Here is a 14,256-nt window from a genome sequence, read left to right on the forward strand (position 1 = left end):
TAAAATTTCAAAGTGGAAAAACTGTTCACAAATATTAGAGTTTCAATGTGAAAATATGTTAATCTTTTTTTCTCATTCAGTGTACGGTGGTTGTGGAAAACCATTGAAGAATGGACGCCAGCAGCATGCTGAATCAGCTGCATCTAAAAAGCACTTACCCAAAGATGTCGAAAATTTGAAGTTATCTGCCAACATTGAATTCGACAGGGGCGAGTATAGTGAAGCTATAAGGATCTATAATACAGCGATCCTCAGGTTCCCAGACGGCCCGTTACTCTATGCAAACAGGGCAGCTGCTTACATGAAGAGAAATTGGTATTTATTGTTTTTTCGTGACATAATACTTTCTATAATACCATTCCAATGTGCATTCTTATTATTGTTAGTTATTTGTATATCTATAGTGAGGTCCACGTTATAATGGCAGTGTTTGATTAGCAATGGTATTGCTATCCTTGTCTATCATTCAACAAAGCGAATAGCGCTATCTCTTTCTCGCTTTGCTCTGATGCCAGATCGTTTTTTAACAATGTAGAATTGATAATTAATTAAAAATATTTCATTTTCATTATTAAATTATTGAAAAATATAATTTCATGCTTAATAAAATATAATAATTGATTATTTTAAACGAGAATGAACAGTTAATATTACATCAATAAACCTGTATCAGCTACCGTCTATAGAAAGCATTGACAAGACAGAGGATCGGCAACGTTGTTCTCCTATCTTTCTTCACTGCCATTATAACGTAGACCTCACTATAGAGTGAAAAATACAGCTTTTTCTTCCTGAGGGTGAAGTTTGATTTCCCCGACAACAATTTGCCCTAGCCTCTCAAGAGTCTCTCAACGGCTTTTTAAAAGGTGTGCAAATGCTCCTCAAGGAGGCTTCTTCTCCAAGTAGAGTGTGCGAAGCAATACCGTGCGTGCCTCAGTTGTTATCATATTGCAATATTTGTTGTACAACATTATAGGTTTAGTCTATTAATAGACTAACTAGTATAATAGAAAGTTATTAAGAAAGTACTTTTCAATGATACTTTATCGCACGATTACTGAGGTACGCTCAACTACGGGTCTTATAACAAACTCATCTAATTTTAGATTGTAATAACCTTTGAAACATATTTTCTTGAAACATTCTATCTTTGAATATATTTTCGTACATTGTACTTTTAGACTACCCATTTCAATTATCGTTTCGAATCTAGTTCTTCTATTCAATCCAACTTTGATATTCATGTAACCGCCAGCCAAATACATTCATGTTTATTAATTTATAGTCTTATTTTTATCTTTATTATTTTTACTCTTGTTTTGTAGGAAAGGTGATATGTATGCTGCCTTGAGAGATTGCCATACAGCACTCGCCATAGATCCCAATCACGTAAAGGCCTTTTTCAGGTAGGTACCTAACATTTCCAATGAATCAATTTTTCCTTTAAATTTGAATATTTTGATTTTTCATAATTTCCGTTCAGCAGATAAATCTTGATAAAAAGAAATAAGATAGTCTGGGAAAAGGGCAAAAATTTAGTGAAATTTAAGAAGAATCCAGAGTGTTTGAAGAGAGTTGAAGATCAACACTTCATTCTGAAATCAATTCTTATAATAATAATAATAATAACTTTATTCTCGCAAAGAAAGCACAAACAATAATCACAAACCGTCCCTTCAAAAACTTAAACATAAACATGGGATCCCTTCAATAAATTCGAGACTGTTATAGATATAATACTGTTACTTTCAGGATAAGTTATTGGTCAAATATTCTACCTTTTGACGTACAACTGTATTTAAACCCTCATAAGGGGGTGACTTAGGGGTTGTAACTCAAATATTTTGAATGTAAACAGTCATTGTGTGGTAAATCATTTTAAATGCCTTTCTATAACAAGAAAGATGTCATCAATAAAAATGTTCTATGATATCTGTATCCAAAATGGCGGAAGATTGAAGTTTTAGTTTTTAAAGAAATGATGGGTTGTAACTTAATTGTTTTGAATGTAAACACCCATTGTGTGATACATAATTTTAAAGACCTTTTCAAAACGAGAAAGATTACATCAATTAAAATGTTCTATGATACTTTTATCCAAAATTGCGGCTGATTGAACTTTATCAATTATTTCTTTAAAAACTAAAACTTCAATCAGCCGCCATTTTGGATAAAAGTATTCTAGAACATTTTTATTGATATCATCTTTCTTGTTTCAAAAAGGCTTTTAAAATGATGTACCACACAATGGGTGTTAACATTTAAAATATTTGAGTTACAACCCCTCATTTCTTTAAAAACTAAAACTTCAATCAGCCGCCAATTTGGATAAAAGTATTATAGAACATTTTTATTGATATCATCTCTCTTGTTTTAGAAAGGCCTTTAAAATTATGTACCACACAATGGGTGTTAACATTTAAAATATTTGAGTTACAACCCATCATTTCTTTAAAAACTAAAACTTCAATCAGCCGCCATTTGGATACAAGTATCATAGAACATTTCATCGATGCCATCTTTCTTGTTTTAGAAAGGCCTTTAAAATTATGTACCACACAATGGGTGTTAACATTTAAAATATTTGAGTTACAACCCCTCATTTCTTTAAAAACTAAAACTTCAATCAGCCGCCATTTTAAAGTATCATAAAACATTTTTACCGATGTCATTTTTCTGGCATTGAAAAGGCCTTTGAAATTATGTACCACACAATGAGTGTTTACATTCAAAATATTATTCTACTTACAACCCCTAAGTCACCACCTTATGAGGGGTCAGTTATACGTCAAAAGGTAGAGTATTTGACCAATAACTTATCCTGAAAGTTACAGTATTATATCTACAACAGTCTCCAACTTATTGAAGGGTTCCCATACATATGACTCAATGTGTACAATCCTTATTGGTGAGTCGTCGGATTCTGTGATTAATGAATGAAAGCAAATGAATGGATTGTCACATATCGGTATAAGTGTGTACGGTAATGGGACTATTTACTACTAATTTGGGACTACTCGCTAAGTTTGAATAATACCTTCAGGACTCATGGGTATAATAGTTAACTTCACAGTACTGGACAAAAATACACTGATCTGTTGGAAACAAGTAGATATGTGTGGGCAGTGTAGATTTTATATATTTGAATTTTCTATTATTTAGGCTAGCACGGTGCCTGTATGAACTCGATTGGAGGGAAGAAGCGAAGCAATGTCTTGAAGCTTTCAAGGAACGATTTCCGGGTGATGCGACCTGTCATGCATGCAAAGCTTTGCAACAAGACATTGACAAACCTCGAAGCCCCATACCTAAAAAATATAAAAATAGTAGTAGACAATCAACAAGTGATGTGCCTCCCGATCTGCAATGTAAGTCTACCAACACTACATACAACTTCATTGACTTTATTTTAGTATCATCTCATATGTCCGATGTATCGTAGTGTGGCTTTTGCAAATTAATTGAAATTCTATAATTTTTTAGCATCTTTTTAATAAAGTTTTATTTCGATTGGTTCATTAAAATCAAAGTTTGAATTGGTATCATACAATATATTTCATACAATATATTTTTAGCATCTTTTGAATAAAGTTTTATTTTGATTGGTTTATTTGAAATCAAAGTTTGAATTGACACCATACAATATAATTACATTTTTCGCAGTGTTATTCTTTCTCATTTCATAATATGATTTACCAAAAACATATAAATAAGTAAATATTCTTAAATAAAAAGAACAGAAATTTTCAGTTCAATATTATCATAAAATTTTTTATAGTTTTTGCTTTTTAAATGAGATTTTGTGTTTGAAAATAGTTTTTTTCATTTTAAAATAGAAACTCAGGAAGTGAAAGTGCAAATTTTCAGTGAGAACACATGAAGAACCCAAGACATAACCTATAAACTTGAGTGTTGATATGAAATGACATTGGGTAATACGGCAAGGCAGAACATCCGAAAGGATCTCTCTGCCGATAGAAGCCATAAGAATAAATAAATATAAATAACGTTTTGCTGCTTAAAATATTGATGAATATTGTTATACGGTATTCAGTCGAGATGTAATGCTAAATTGTAAATAGTATTGAACTTCTCAATATTTTTGGATTCTCAATATGTTTCATGATTTTCTGTCACGAAATTTCTTAGATGGAAATTTGAGTTTTTGAATAGATTCAGTCTTGTCTATCGAGTCATTCTTTAATTACTTGATCTGTCAACTTTCTCTGACGTGCAACTATGTTGAAAATAATTTGTCATATTTCATGTGCAAGTAAATACTGGTAGTTTAAACTATAAAGTAATCAATTAAGTAATACACTTTGATTTTCACGTCTGAATACAAGTTACTTATAACGTTCATGGAATGAGCATTCAAGGGCATGACGATTTTACTTGGAGAGATTAATTATTATTAAGTTATTTTACTACTAAAGTAACTATTACTTTACTACTGAGTAAGTAGTTACTAAGTACTACTGAGGGTTACTTAACTACTGAGACTATTCTGAATATTCTCATTAAACTCATTGTAATATTGTTCAAACAAGCACTCTACTAATTAAATCAATTCATATTAATAATTATTCATGTGAATATTTGTGTATTTGTCATTTTTTAGACAATTTTCATTTTTTATCGTCAGCTGAGGATGATGATGAAGATGATGTAGAATTGATCGCTCAAAACGCCATCACAAATCAAGAGTCTGCGTGGAGAGAAAAGGCTTTCGACTATAAAAAGAGATACTACGGCCATTGCAATACAACGACTGATATAAAAGAAGCCAACTTTTTTGGGAGGTGAGATTATAAATTATTCTACAGTTAATCTGAAAACAAGTGAGTAATGATAATAATAATTTATATGAATTGAGTATATTTTATAACAAGTACTCCAAGTGTCTTATATAACTTCGCATTCATATTTTATTCAAAAGTTTTACCTCTACTCTAACTGAATTTAGCTTATTATATTAAATAGTTCAACACATTAAATAGTTCGAACCTTCTTGAAAATTTCTTAGCCTATCTGAACGCAACAAAAGTGACCTAGTGCTTCTCCATAGTGAAAGTGAAAGTTAACATTTAAAATGTTTGCGAATACACAACTGTAGTGAGGTTCACGTTATATTGTATTTTTAGTAAAGTGATATCAGTTATGAGCTTCAAAATCACTTCGTTGGTTTGAAACACACATAAAATCATCTTTATATCATCCTTCTGTAACCCGCCCCAAATGGGGGTAGAAGATCTGTAACTACTTTGAAGGAGTCATGGGTACTTGATATAAAAAAACCTGCATATCCATACTTTTTCACAAGTCTGTAGTATAATAGTTTTCTCTATTATCCATAGTTTCCATAGTATCCATAGTTTTCACTAGTATCCATAGTTTCCAATAGTATCCATAGTTTCCAATAATAATAATAATAATAATAATAATAATAATAATAATAATAATAAAAATGTTTATCTCAGTCAAAGAAAATACATAACATAAAACATCTTCATACAAATAAAAACAAGTTTTTAACTGAAAAAAAATAATCCCATATGCAAAGCTCAAGGAGCTTGTCCGCATATGGGAGCACAGTACTAATGATATTACACTGATTATATTTAAATTAAAATAAGAAGTAATATATTCAAAAAACCGAACAATCAACTAACTTATCAAGTTACTTGATTAGCATCCATAGTTTTCACTAGTATCCATAGTTTTCACTATTATCCATAGTTTTCACTAGTATCGATAGTTTTCACTAGTATCGATAGTTTTCACTATTATCCATAGTTTTCACTATTATCCATAGTTTTCACTAGTATCCATAGTTTTCACTAGTATCCATAGTTTTCACTAGTATCCATAGTTTTCACTAGTATCCATAGTTTTCACTAGTATCCATAATTTTCACTAGTATCCATAATTTTCACTAGTATCCATAGTTTTTACTAGTATCCATAGTTTTCACTAGTATCCATAGTTTTCACTAGTATCCATAGTTTTCACTAGTATCCATAGTTTTCACTAGTATCCATAGTTTTCACTAGTATCCATAGTTTTCACTAGTATCGATAGTTTCCAATAGTATCCATAGTTTCCAATAGTATCCATAGTTTCAATAGTATCCATAGTTTTCACTAGTATCCATAGTTCACTAGTATCCATATTTTCACTAGTATCCATAATTTTCACTAGTATCCATCATTTTCACTAGTATCCATAGTTTCCAATAGTATCCATAGTTTTCACTAGTATCCATAGTTTTCACTAGTATCCATAGTTTTCACTAGTATCCATAGTTTTCACTAGTATCCATAGTTTTCACTAGTATCCATCATTTTCACTAGTATCCATAGTTTTGACTAGTGAAAAAGTATGGATATGCAACACAGTAATCACACCGAAAGGAGAAAATGGATCCATGCATACAGGAACACTCGAATCAAGGTTATGAAAACATCCCTTCCCATATAATTTAACCAGATGTGTCTTCACAGTTCTCCACCCACACCCTCTTTGACAAATTAGTTCACAATTCAAAATTACCGCCCTACTAACGCATCCACCAATCCCCACCTATTCCTCCATCTTCATTACTTACCTTACATAACCTTGACATTAGATTGATTGAGTACCCTATTCATGTAGATTACAGTATATACTGGCTTGTACACTTACATACAATAGCTTACAATACAGCAAAATTATAGATGATTTTACATAATATAGACTAAGAAAATAATTATTGAACTGTATATGATATGAAAAAAGCAATTTGCAATAACTATGGATAATATTGTAATGCATCTACATAAATTGGCGGAGCTCTGGAAATATCAATTTCCATTCTTCGGAAAGAATATTCAAAATATCCTTCCCACTAACTTTCCACCAAAACGTGAGTGAGTTAGAGTGAATAGTAGAGTTAGAGTGAGTTTCTAAAGTGAAACGATCATCACTACTAATAGTAAGTACATTTTCACTTTATAAGTATTTTTAAAATTAAAGTTTTATTTCAATAGTGTAAAAGTATGGATATGCAAGGCAGAACGTTTTCTATCTCATCTACTCGTAATTGTGAGGAGAGCTAAAGTCCCCATAGTTTAATGTACTGTATACCATTTCAATGTTCATATTTATCTACTAAGACATAAGATCTCATTGATTTCTTATATTTTATTTGCATAATTGACCGAGCGAAGTGAGGTCTAAGATTCAAGTCGACGGTTTGGCATTTCTCTTAATGTTTAAATGTTTGAATGTTTATATGTTGCGAATTTACGGCGAAACGCGGTGATAGATTTTCATGAAATTTGACAGGTATGTTCCTTTTTTAATTGCGCGTCGACGTATATACAAGGTTTTTTTTTGGAAATTTCGCATTTCAAGGATATATAGAAGGAAAAAGGAGCCTCCTTCATACGCCAATATTAGAGTAAGAATCAGACTATAGAATTATTCATCATAAATCAGCTGACAAGTGATTACACAGATGTGAGGAGAAGCCAGTCTATTGCTGTATCTCCACAAGTTCTATAGTTTCAATCCGGTACTTGTGGATGAGAATACTGCGTGAGGTCTACTGTTCACAGAACTACTAGTATAGACCTATTTCATTTTGAAAATAGGTTTTACATGAATGTTGAATGTTTGCAGCAATGGTCAATACATAATGGCAGGCTCGGATGACGGCTCAATCTTCTTCTGGGAGCGTGAAACGACAAACAACGTGCGCATCCTGATAGGGGACAGCTCCATTGTCAACTGCATCCAGCCGCATCCCAGTTGCTGCCTGCTGGCCAGCAGCGGCATAGACAGCTCGGTCAGACTATGGTCACCCAAACCTCAGGTAATCATTATTCAGTGTTATATATAGAGCCGTAAGCGCTCGAATATGAACCATTTCATGCATTACAAATTATAAATATTTTGATAAAGCTGTGATTCTAGGAGTGAGTTTGGTTATGTTTTTGGTTTATAAATTTCCAAATAATAATAGGGAAGTTCCAAATGATTTGTGGAAATATCAGCAGGACCTTGGGCAAAAAAGCTAGGAAAGACACAATTATGAAATTTTATATGGAGTAATGGCAGCTCCAATCCTCCTCTACGGCAGTGAACCGTGGGTGACTATAAAACCACTTGAGAGTAGAGTGCAGGCAGCCGAGATAAGATTTCTTCGTAGAACCAATGGGTGTGATAGAAGAGATCGTATCAGGAATGAGGATATTAGAAGTGAGTTAAATATCTTCAGTCTGAATGAGAGAGTGGCGCAGTATTGGCATAAATGGAAGGAGCATGTCTGAGAGATTTCCTTTAAAATTTTTCAATTATCAGCCAGTAGGCAAGAGAGAGGTTGGCAGACCACGAAAAAGATGGCAATACTATTAATTTCATATTGACCTTAGAATAGGATATTTAAAATATGACACATAAAAAATCGTAAATAGCAGCTGAATGTGAGTCGGAAAAGGCTATAGCCTAATCCTTGATTGTAAGAAGAAGAAATTCTAAATAATTCAATTTTTTTTCAAGTTTTGAATTACAGTTTGGTGCAATATTTTCATTCTTTCCGGTTTTCAATCTTATTAAATTCTAAATTTTGGTTTGTATATTTCTGTACTCGAAATTTGATTCAAAGTGGAGCAACATAACTTACGTTTTAGACATACTTCTATCAAAATTCGGAAAGGAGACAGTTTTGGGCTAGGCCTGTTTGTCCGTTTTTGATCAATTATTTCAAATCAAATCAATTTATTTTCACAATTTATAAATAATACAGTACAGCTACAGTACATTTATATATACCCTTACGTTGTGAGAGACTAACATGTAGGCTTAAGCCTGTGTTTGTGAGGGCCTGGCGTAATTCGCTGAATTTTAAATTCAAAAAAATTAATATTATATTAAACTAAATTTTAGAAAAAATGTGATTTGTGTATTATGAAATGTAAATAAAATTTTATCTAGTTCTCAACCATCTGAATTCATCAAAATGTTTTCAATTCATTTTTTGCCCGAAAAAGATAACAAATTAATGGAAGTGAATCATTTTATGATTTTTGCCTATACTCATAAATAAATGGAGTTTATTAGTGATAAATTTGATAGTGTAATAGTGGTCAAATCTTGAGCTCAGATTAATTGCTTCAGATTGAATAAGACGATGTACTCTGTAGCATATTTTAGAAAGAGTATTACTGAGCAGTCGAGGTAACGATTCAGAGGTAAATAACGGGTTCAGAGGGAAATATATTATGAAACACAATTTTTGACCCCGCAGCTCTGTCTAGGGTAGCTAGGAGATAAACGCATCAAAGTAGGTTCTGAAAATATTCTGGGAAAATTTCAGCTCCCTAACCTTCGTAGAAACAAAATGACGGCATATTGAAAATTTCACCAATTCGCTAACTATAAAAACTACTTTGATGAGTTATTATCTGATTTGTTTACTTCGTTGCGTTAGTCTTGGCTCATTTGATGGCACCAGAAATGGATCAAGCAATCTTCCAATAAGATGGTGCTCCATCTCATTTCGCAAATCTTGTCAAGCAATTACTAAATGACAAACTTCATGGCCGTTGGATTGGTCGTGGAAGTGATTTTGTAGATTGGCCACCCCGATCACCAGATTCAACTGTTTGTGACTTCTTTTTATGGGGTTACTTGAAGGAAAAAGTTTATACTCATAGCTTCAATAATGATGAGGAACTAAAACGATCAATAGAAGAGGAACTTCTCCGGATACCGCGGAGTTTCTTTTTAAGAGCTTACAAATCATTTCTTAAGCGCTATTATCAGTGAGTTGCTGTGGATGGATTTCAATTTGAATAATTTTGGACTTAGAGGTTTTTCAGTAGGCTATGTTGTAGTTTTTTCATTCAAAAATCATATTGCCCTAAAGTGCAACAATAAACATATTTTATGAACCAAAAACACCTTTTTAATGTTTTTGAACTATCGTTTTTCAATATTCCGCCTTTTTGTTTCTACGAAGGTTGGGGAGTTGAAATTTTCCCAGAATATTTTCAGAACCTACTTTGTAAACAATGTAAAATTAAATAATGTTCGGTGCATGAATGGGCACTTTATATAAAATCAAACGTGTGGCACGTTCGTGGGACACGGTGTATATCAGTTAGCCTATTACCAGATAAATTTCGAGGGAATATTTGGAACACAATTTCTGACTTTGCACCTTTTTTGTACTAGTTAGAAGGTGAACATATCAAAAGTCCTAATCCCTACTCGTACCATAGGGATGAGGGTGGTTTATAAATTGCATTATTTCTTTTTTCACGTACTCGCTTGGAAACAATGTGTTCTCCTCCTTCTCAACCATTCATTCTTTATTATTTCATACAATAAGTACAATATGCTGCTGGTGTCCGTGGTGTTACCAACATGTGGTTAAAATCATACTTGATGGATAGAAAGCAGTATGTGTCTATTTCGGGTAGTGACAGTGAGCTGACAACAGTTAAATACGGCGTTCCACAAGGATCCGTTTTAGGCCCTATATTGTTTTTAGTCTACATAAATGATTTGTTTTCCCATGCATTTTTTGGATCAATTACATCTTTTACCGATGACACAGCCCTAGCGTATTCTGCCAAAAATGAAGAAGAACTGCATGAAATGATGCAGCTGGATTTGTTTGATTTGCGATGCTGGTTCAACTGTAACAAACTAGCACTAAATGCGAGCAAGGCTTCCTATATAAACTTTTCATTATCATCACCATTTAGTTTCACTGATCCTGTCCGGTATCATCAGGTTGGTTGCAGATCTGTGAGTTGTGACTGTGAGGTAATTCAACAATCTGACTCTATTAAATATCTTGGGCTAATATTGGATCAGAGTCTAAATTGGGATTTGCATGTGAATAAAGTAAAAGGGTACCTCTTACATTTCATAATATAAGTATATTCAAAGAGAGGAAATGCTACAATCAATCAATAAAATTACTTGATGATGGAGATTGAATGTGTGTGTGTGTGTGTGTGTGTGAGTGTAGACTTTTTTCTCCTGTTAAATCCCGATTAAACCTCAACTCCTGTTCACGGACAAGCAGTTATTGTTCACATTAATATTATATTATATATTATTACTTACAATCTATTATTAAATTTTAGATGGATTATTGTATTTGTCAAGCTAGACTCTATTTGGTTTCTGTATATGTATTTATGAGTGTGAATAAATTGGAATTTTAATATCAAAAGTACATTCTCTCATTCATAATTGTTATTATTGAGTAGGTTCTGGGTAATTCTGTATGCAGGTACTGTAGCTTACCAATTTCTATTGCATTATTTCTTGTTCTATTACTCGCTTATATCTTGAAAACAATGCTTTCTCCCTCTCCCCTTATTCATAATTTTTATTATTGAGTAGGTTCTGGGTAATTGTGTATGCAGGTACTGTAGCTTACCAATTTCTATTGCATTATTTCTTGTTCTATTACTCGCTTATATCTTGAAAACAATGCGTTCTCCCCCTCCCCTTATTCATAATTTTTATTATTGAGTAGGTTCTGGGTAATTGTGTATGCAGGTACTGTAGCTTACCAGTCTCTATTGCATTACTTCTTGTTCTATTACTCGCTTATATCTTGAAAACAATGTAATCTCCCCCTCCCCTTATTCATAATTTTTATAATTGAGTAGGTTCTGGGTAATTGTGTATTTAGGTACTGTAGCTTATTAATTTCTATTGAATTATTTCATTTTTTACTTACTCGCTTATCATAGACAAAAGATAGCGTATCAGTTTTATTGTATCAGTTGTCTCTGCTTATATCTTGGAAACAATACGTTCTCCTCCTCCCCTTATTCATAATTTTAATTATTGACTAGGTTCTGGGTAATTGTGTATGTAGTTGGCTTACTAATTTCTATTCGATTTTTACAGGACGGCAAAACTAATGATCGATTAGTGGGCGATATCGATCATGCGGCTGTGATGAATCAACGGCGGATGAAAGCTGATCCTTTCGACGTTGTGATGCGAGACATGCGATCCAGATTGATCAATCAGATCAGTCAGATAGAGGGTGCTGGGGAGGATGCATTGCGCTCCTACGACTGTCGCACCAGTTAATCAGTCAATCACTGCTACTTCCATAACAATGTCCATGACATTGGAAAGGTTGTCGTAACCGATCGTGTAACATAACTCATGTAATTAACATAGTATTTAACATGAAAAAATATAGCTTAAAAGTTTGTATACATATATATAAATAATAATATTAACTATATCACTATAAAAAAATGATATAGGTTTATGAAATACATTTACAGCTTAAAAGTTTGAATTCTAAGGGTCGTTTGCACAGTCAAAGCTTAAACTCGATTTAATCAGCTGGTTGCTTCAACTCAAAATGAAACTCATAACAAGCTGAACTTGATACGGATTTAATCCAGTTTAAAATGAATTTAAGGGCCGTTTGCACAGTCAAAGCTTAAACTCGATTTAATCAGCTGGTGGCTTGAACTCAAAATGAAACACATTATAACAAACAAGGAAACAAGATTTGATACGGATTTAATCCAGTTTAAAATGAAATTTAGTTTAAACTATTACTTTGCAGACGGCCCTAGATATTATAAATGATATAGAATGCTTCACAACGGTCGCAACCCAAATTTTAAGAAAATAGGGGTAATACATGGGTAAATTTTAGGTCCCCAAACCTCTATTACGACAAAAGTGTAAAAATCCAAATGAAAGTGCTATTTGAAGAGAGCTAGTCATTCATTTCAGCTGTCGTTTTGTTAATTTATTATTTCAATCAAGGATAAATGCGTGTTTATTTAAGAGACATAGGCCCGGTTGCACAACAGCCGGTTAAATTTTAACTGTGATTAATTTCACAAGAACCAATCAGAGAAGGCGTTTTTGAAAAGACGGCTTCTCTGATTGGTTCTCATTCAACACACTTGTCCGGTTGTTAGTGACCACCCTTAGGAACAGCAGTTTGGGAAAACTATTCATAACTTATCTTGCCCAGATTTGTAAGATTTACAAACAATATAAATTCCGGTTGCACAACAGCCGGTTAAATTTTAACCGTGATTAACTCCACGAGAACCAATCAGTGAAGGCGTTTTTGAAAAGGCGGCTTCTCTGATTGGTTCTCGTGGAGTCAATCACGGTTAAAATTTAACCGGCATTTATACTGTTTGTAAATCTTACAAATCTAGGCAAGATGAGTTATGAATAGTTTTCCCAAAATGCTGTTCCTAAGGGTGGTCACTAACAGCAGGACAAGTGTGTTGGACATGTATGCACACACATGTGCGTCATGCATGTTTTGTCATCAGGCTTGGAACAAAAAACAGATGTTTGACAGCAGCTTCTAACATTAAATAAACAACCAATAACTGGATGAACCACTGGAAGATTACAAATTATAATGACACAAAAATAAATTATTTATTTATTTTATTGACAATTAATTACAAATCATAATTACAATATAATATTAGTTAATCTCAAATAGATCAACAATGAAAAAATAAACAACAAAATTGAATATACAAAAACCTAACATCAAAAATTTTGTTCTGATGACAAAACATGCATGACGAGCTTCTGTGCACACACATGTTCAACACACTTCTTCTGTCGTTAGTGGGCATCCTAATAAAGCTGCGTTTACACCAAAGTTATTAACAAAATGTTAATAACTTAATAACTTATAGATTCTATCATTATTGTTTTTGAAGGGACGGATTCAAGGATCCAAAGGTTCAAAGAACCCCACACGTCAACCGAAGCTTATTGTGTTCCAAAGTATTATGTTAGTTAGGCAAACCAATACCTGCGTTGCTTACAAGAACCAGGAGTTTTCCCTATACTAACATCCCATTCATCACCCATTTGCTTGTTACAGTCCAGTGTGATATGCTTTAGACTGATTAGTCCTCGTGACCTACACGTGAGTTCCACTCCTGGCCTACTTTGAAGGTCCTACCGCTAAGGAAGGGGTGGCCAAGTTGCCTCTAGAACGCCCGGAAACCCTTGATTCAGCCTCTTGACCCACATTTGTGCCACATAGGATTGAAGTGAAATCATTAATATAAAAAAAATATATATGACAAGTTTTAGAACTTGAAAGTTTGTATACATGTGTGAATAACATAATTTATGTAAAGTTTACAAGTTCTCAGTTTCCGCCATCAAAAATTCATCAAGGATGAATATCTTGGACGTTGATGTGATGTATAGGATTTATATGAATCA

General features: G+C 33.0%; 1 protein-coding gene across 1 annotated transcript; it reads left to right on the forward strand.

Moving 5' to 3' along the window:
- Window positions 1-84: 84 nt before the first annotated feature.
- Window positions 85-12,337, forward strand: LOC111061946 (WD and tetratricopeptide repeats protein 1). The gene is made up of 6 exons (XM_039433030.1): window positions 85-315; window positions 1,326-1,406; window positions 3,163-3,368; window positions 4,646-4,802; window positions 7,663-7,855; window positions 11,920-12,337. Exons 1-6 carry the CDS (start codon window positions 302-304, stop codon window positions 12,106-12,108), a joined length of 840 nt encoding a protein of 279 aa, XP_039288964.1. The 5' UTR covers window positions 85-301; the 3' UTR covers window positions 12,109-12,337.
- Window positions 12,338-14,256: the final 1,919 nt, after the last annotated feature.

Source organism: Nilaparvata lugens, chromosome 7, assembly GCF_014356525.2.
Source record: "Nilaparvata lugens isolate BPH chromosome 7, ASM1435652v1, whole genome shotgun sequence".
In the NCBI taxonomy this organism is placed as follows: Eukaryota; Metazoa; Arthropoda; class Insecta; order Hemiptera; family Delphacidae; genus Nilaparvata; species Nilaparvata lugens.

Bases quoted from the DNA above. Each gene is read 5' to 3' on its own strand.
- LOC111061946 (XM_039433030.1), top strand. The intron at 1,407-3,162 runs GTAGGTACCTAA...TCTATTATTTAG, and splicing joins CACGTAAAGGCCTTTTTCAG to GCTAGCACGGTGCCTGTATG. The intron at 3,369-4,645 runs GTAAGTCTACCA...TTTTATCGTCAG, and splicing joins TGTGCCTCCCGATCTGCAAT to CTGAGGATGATGATGAAGAT.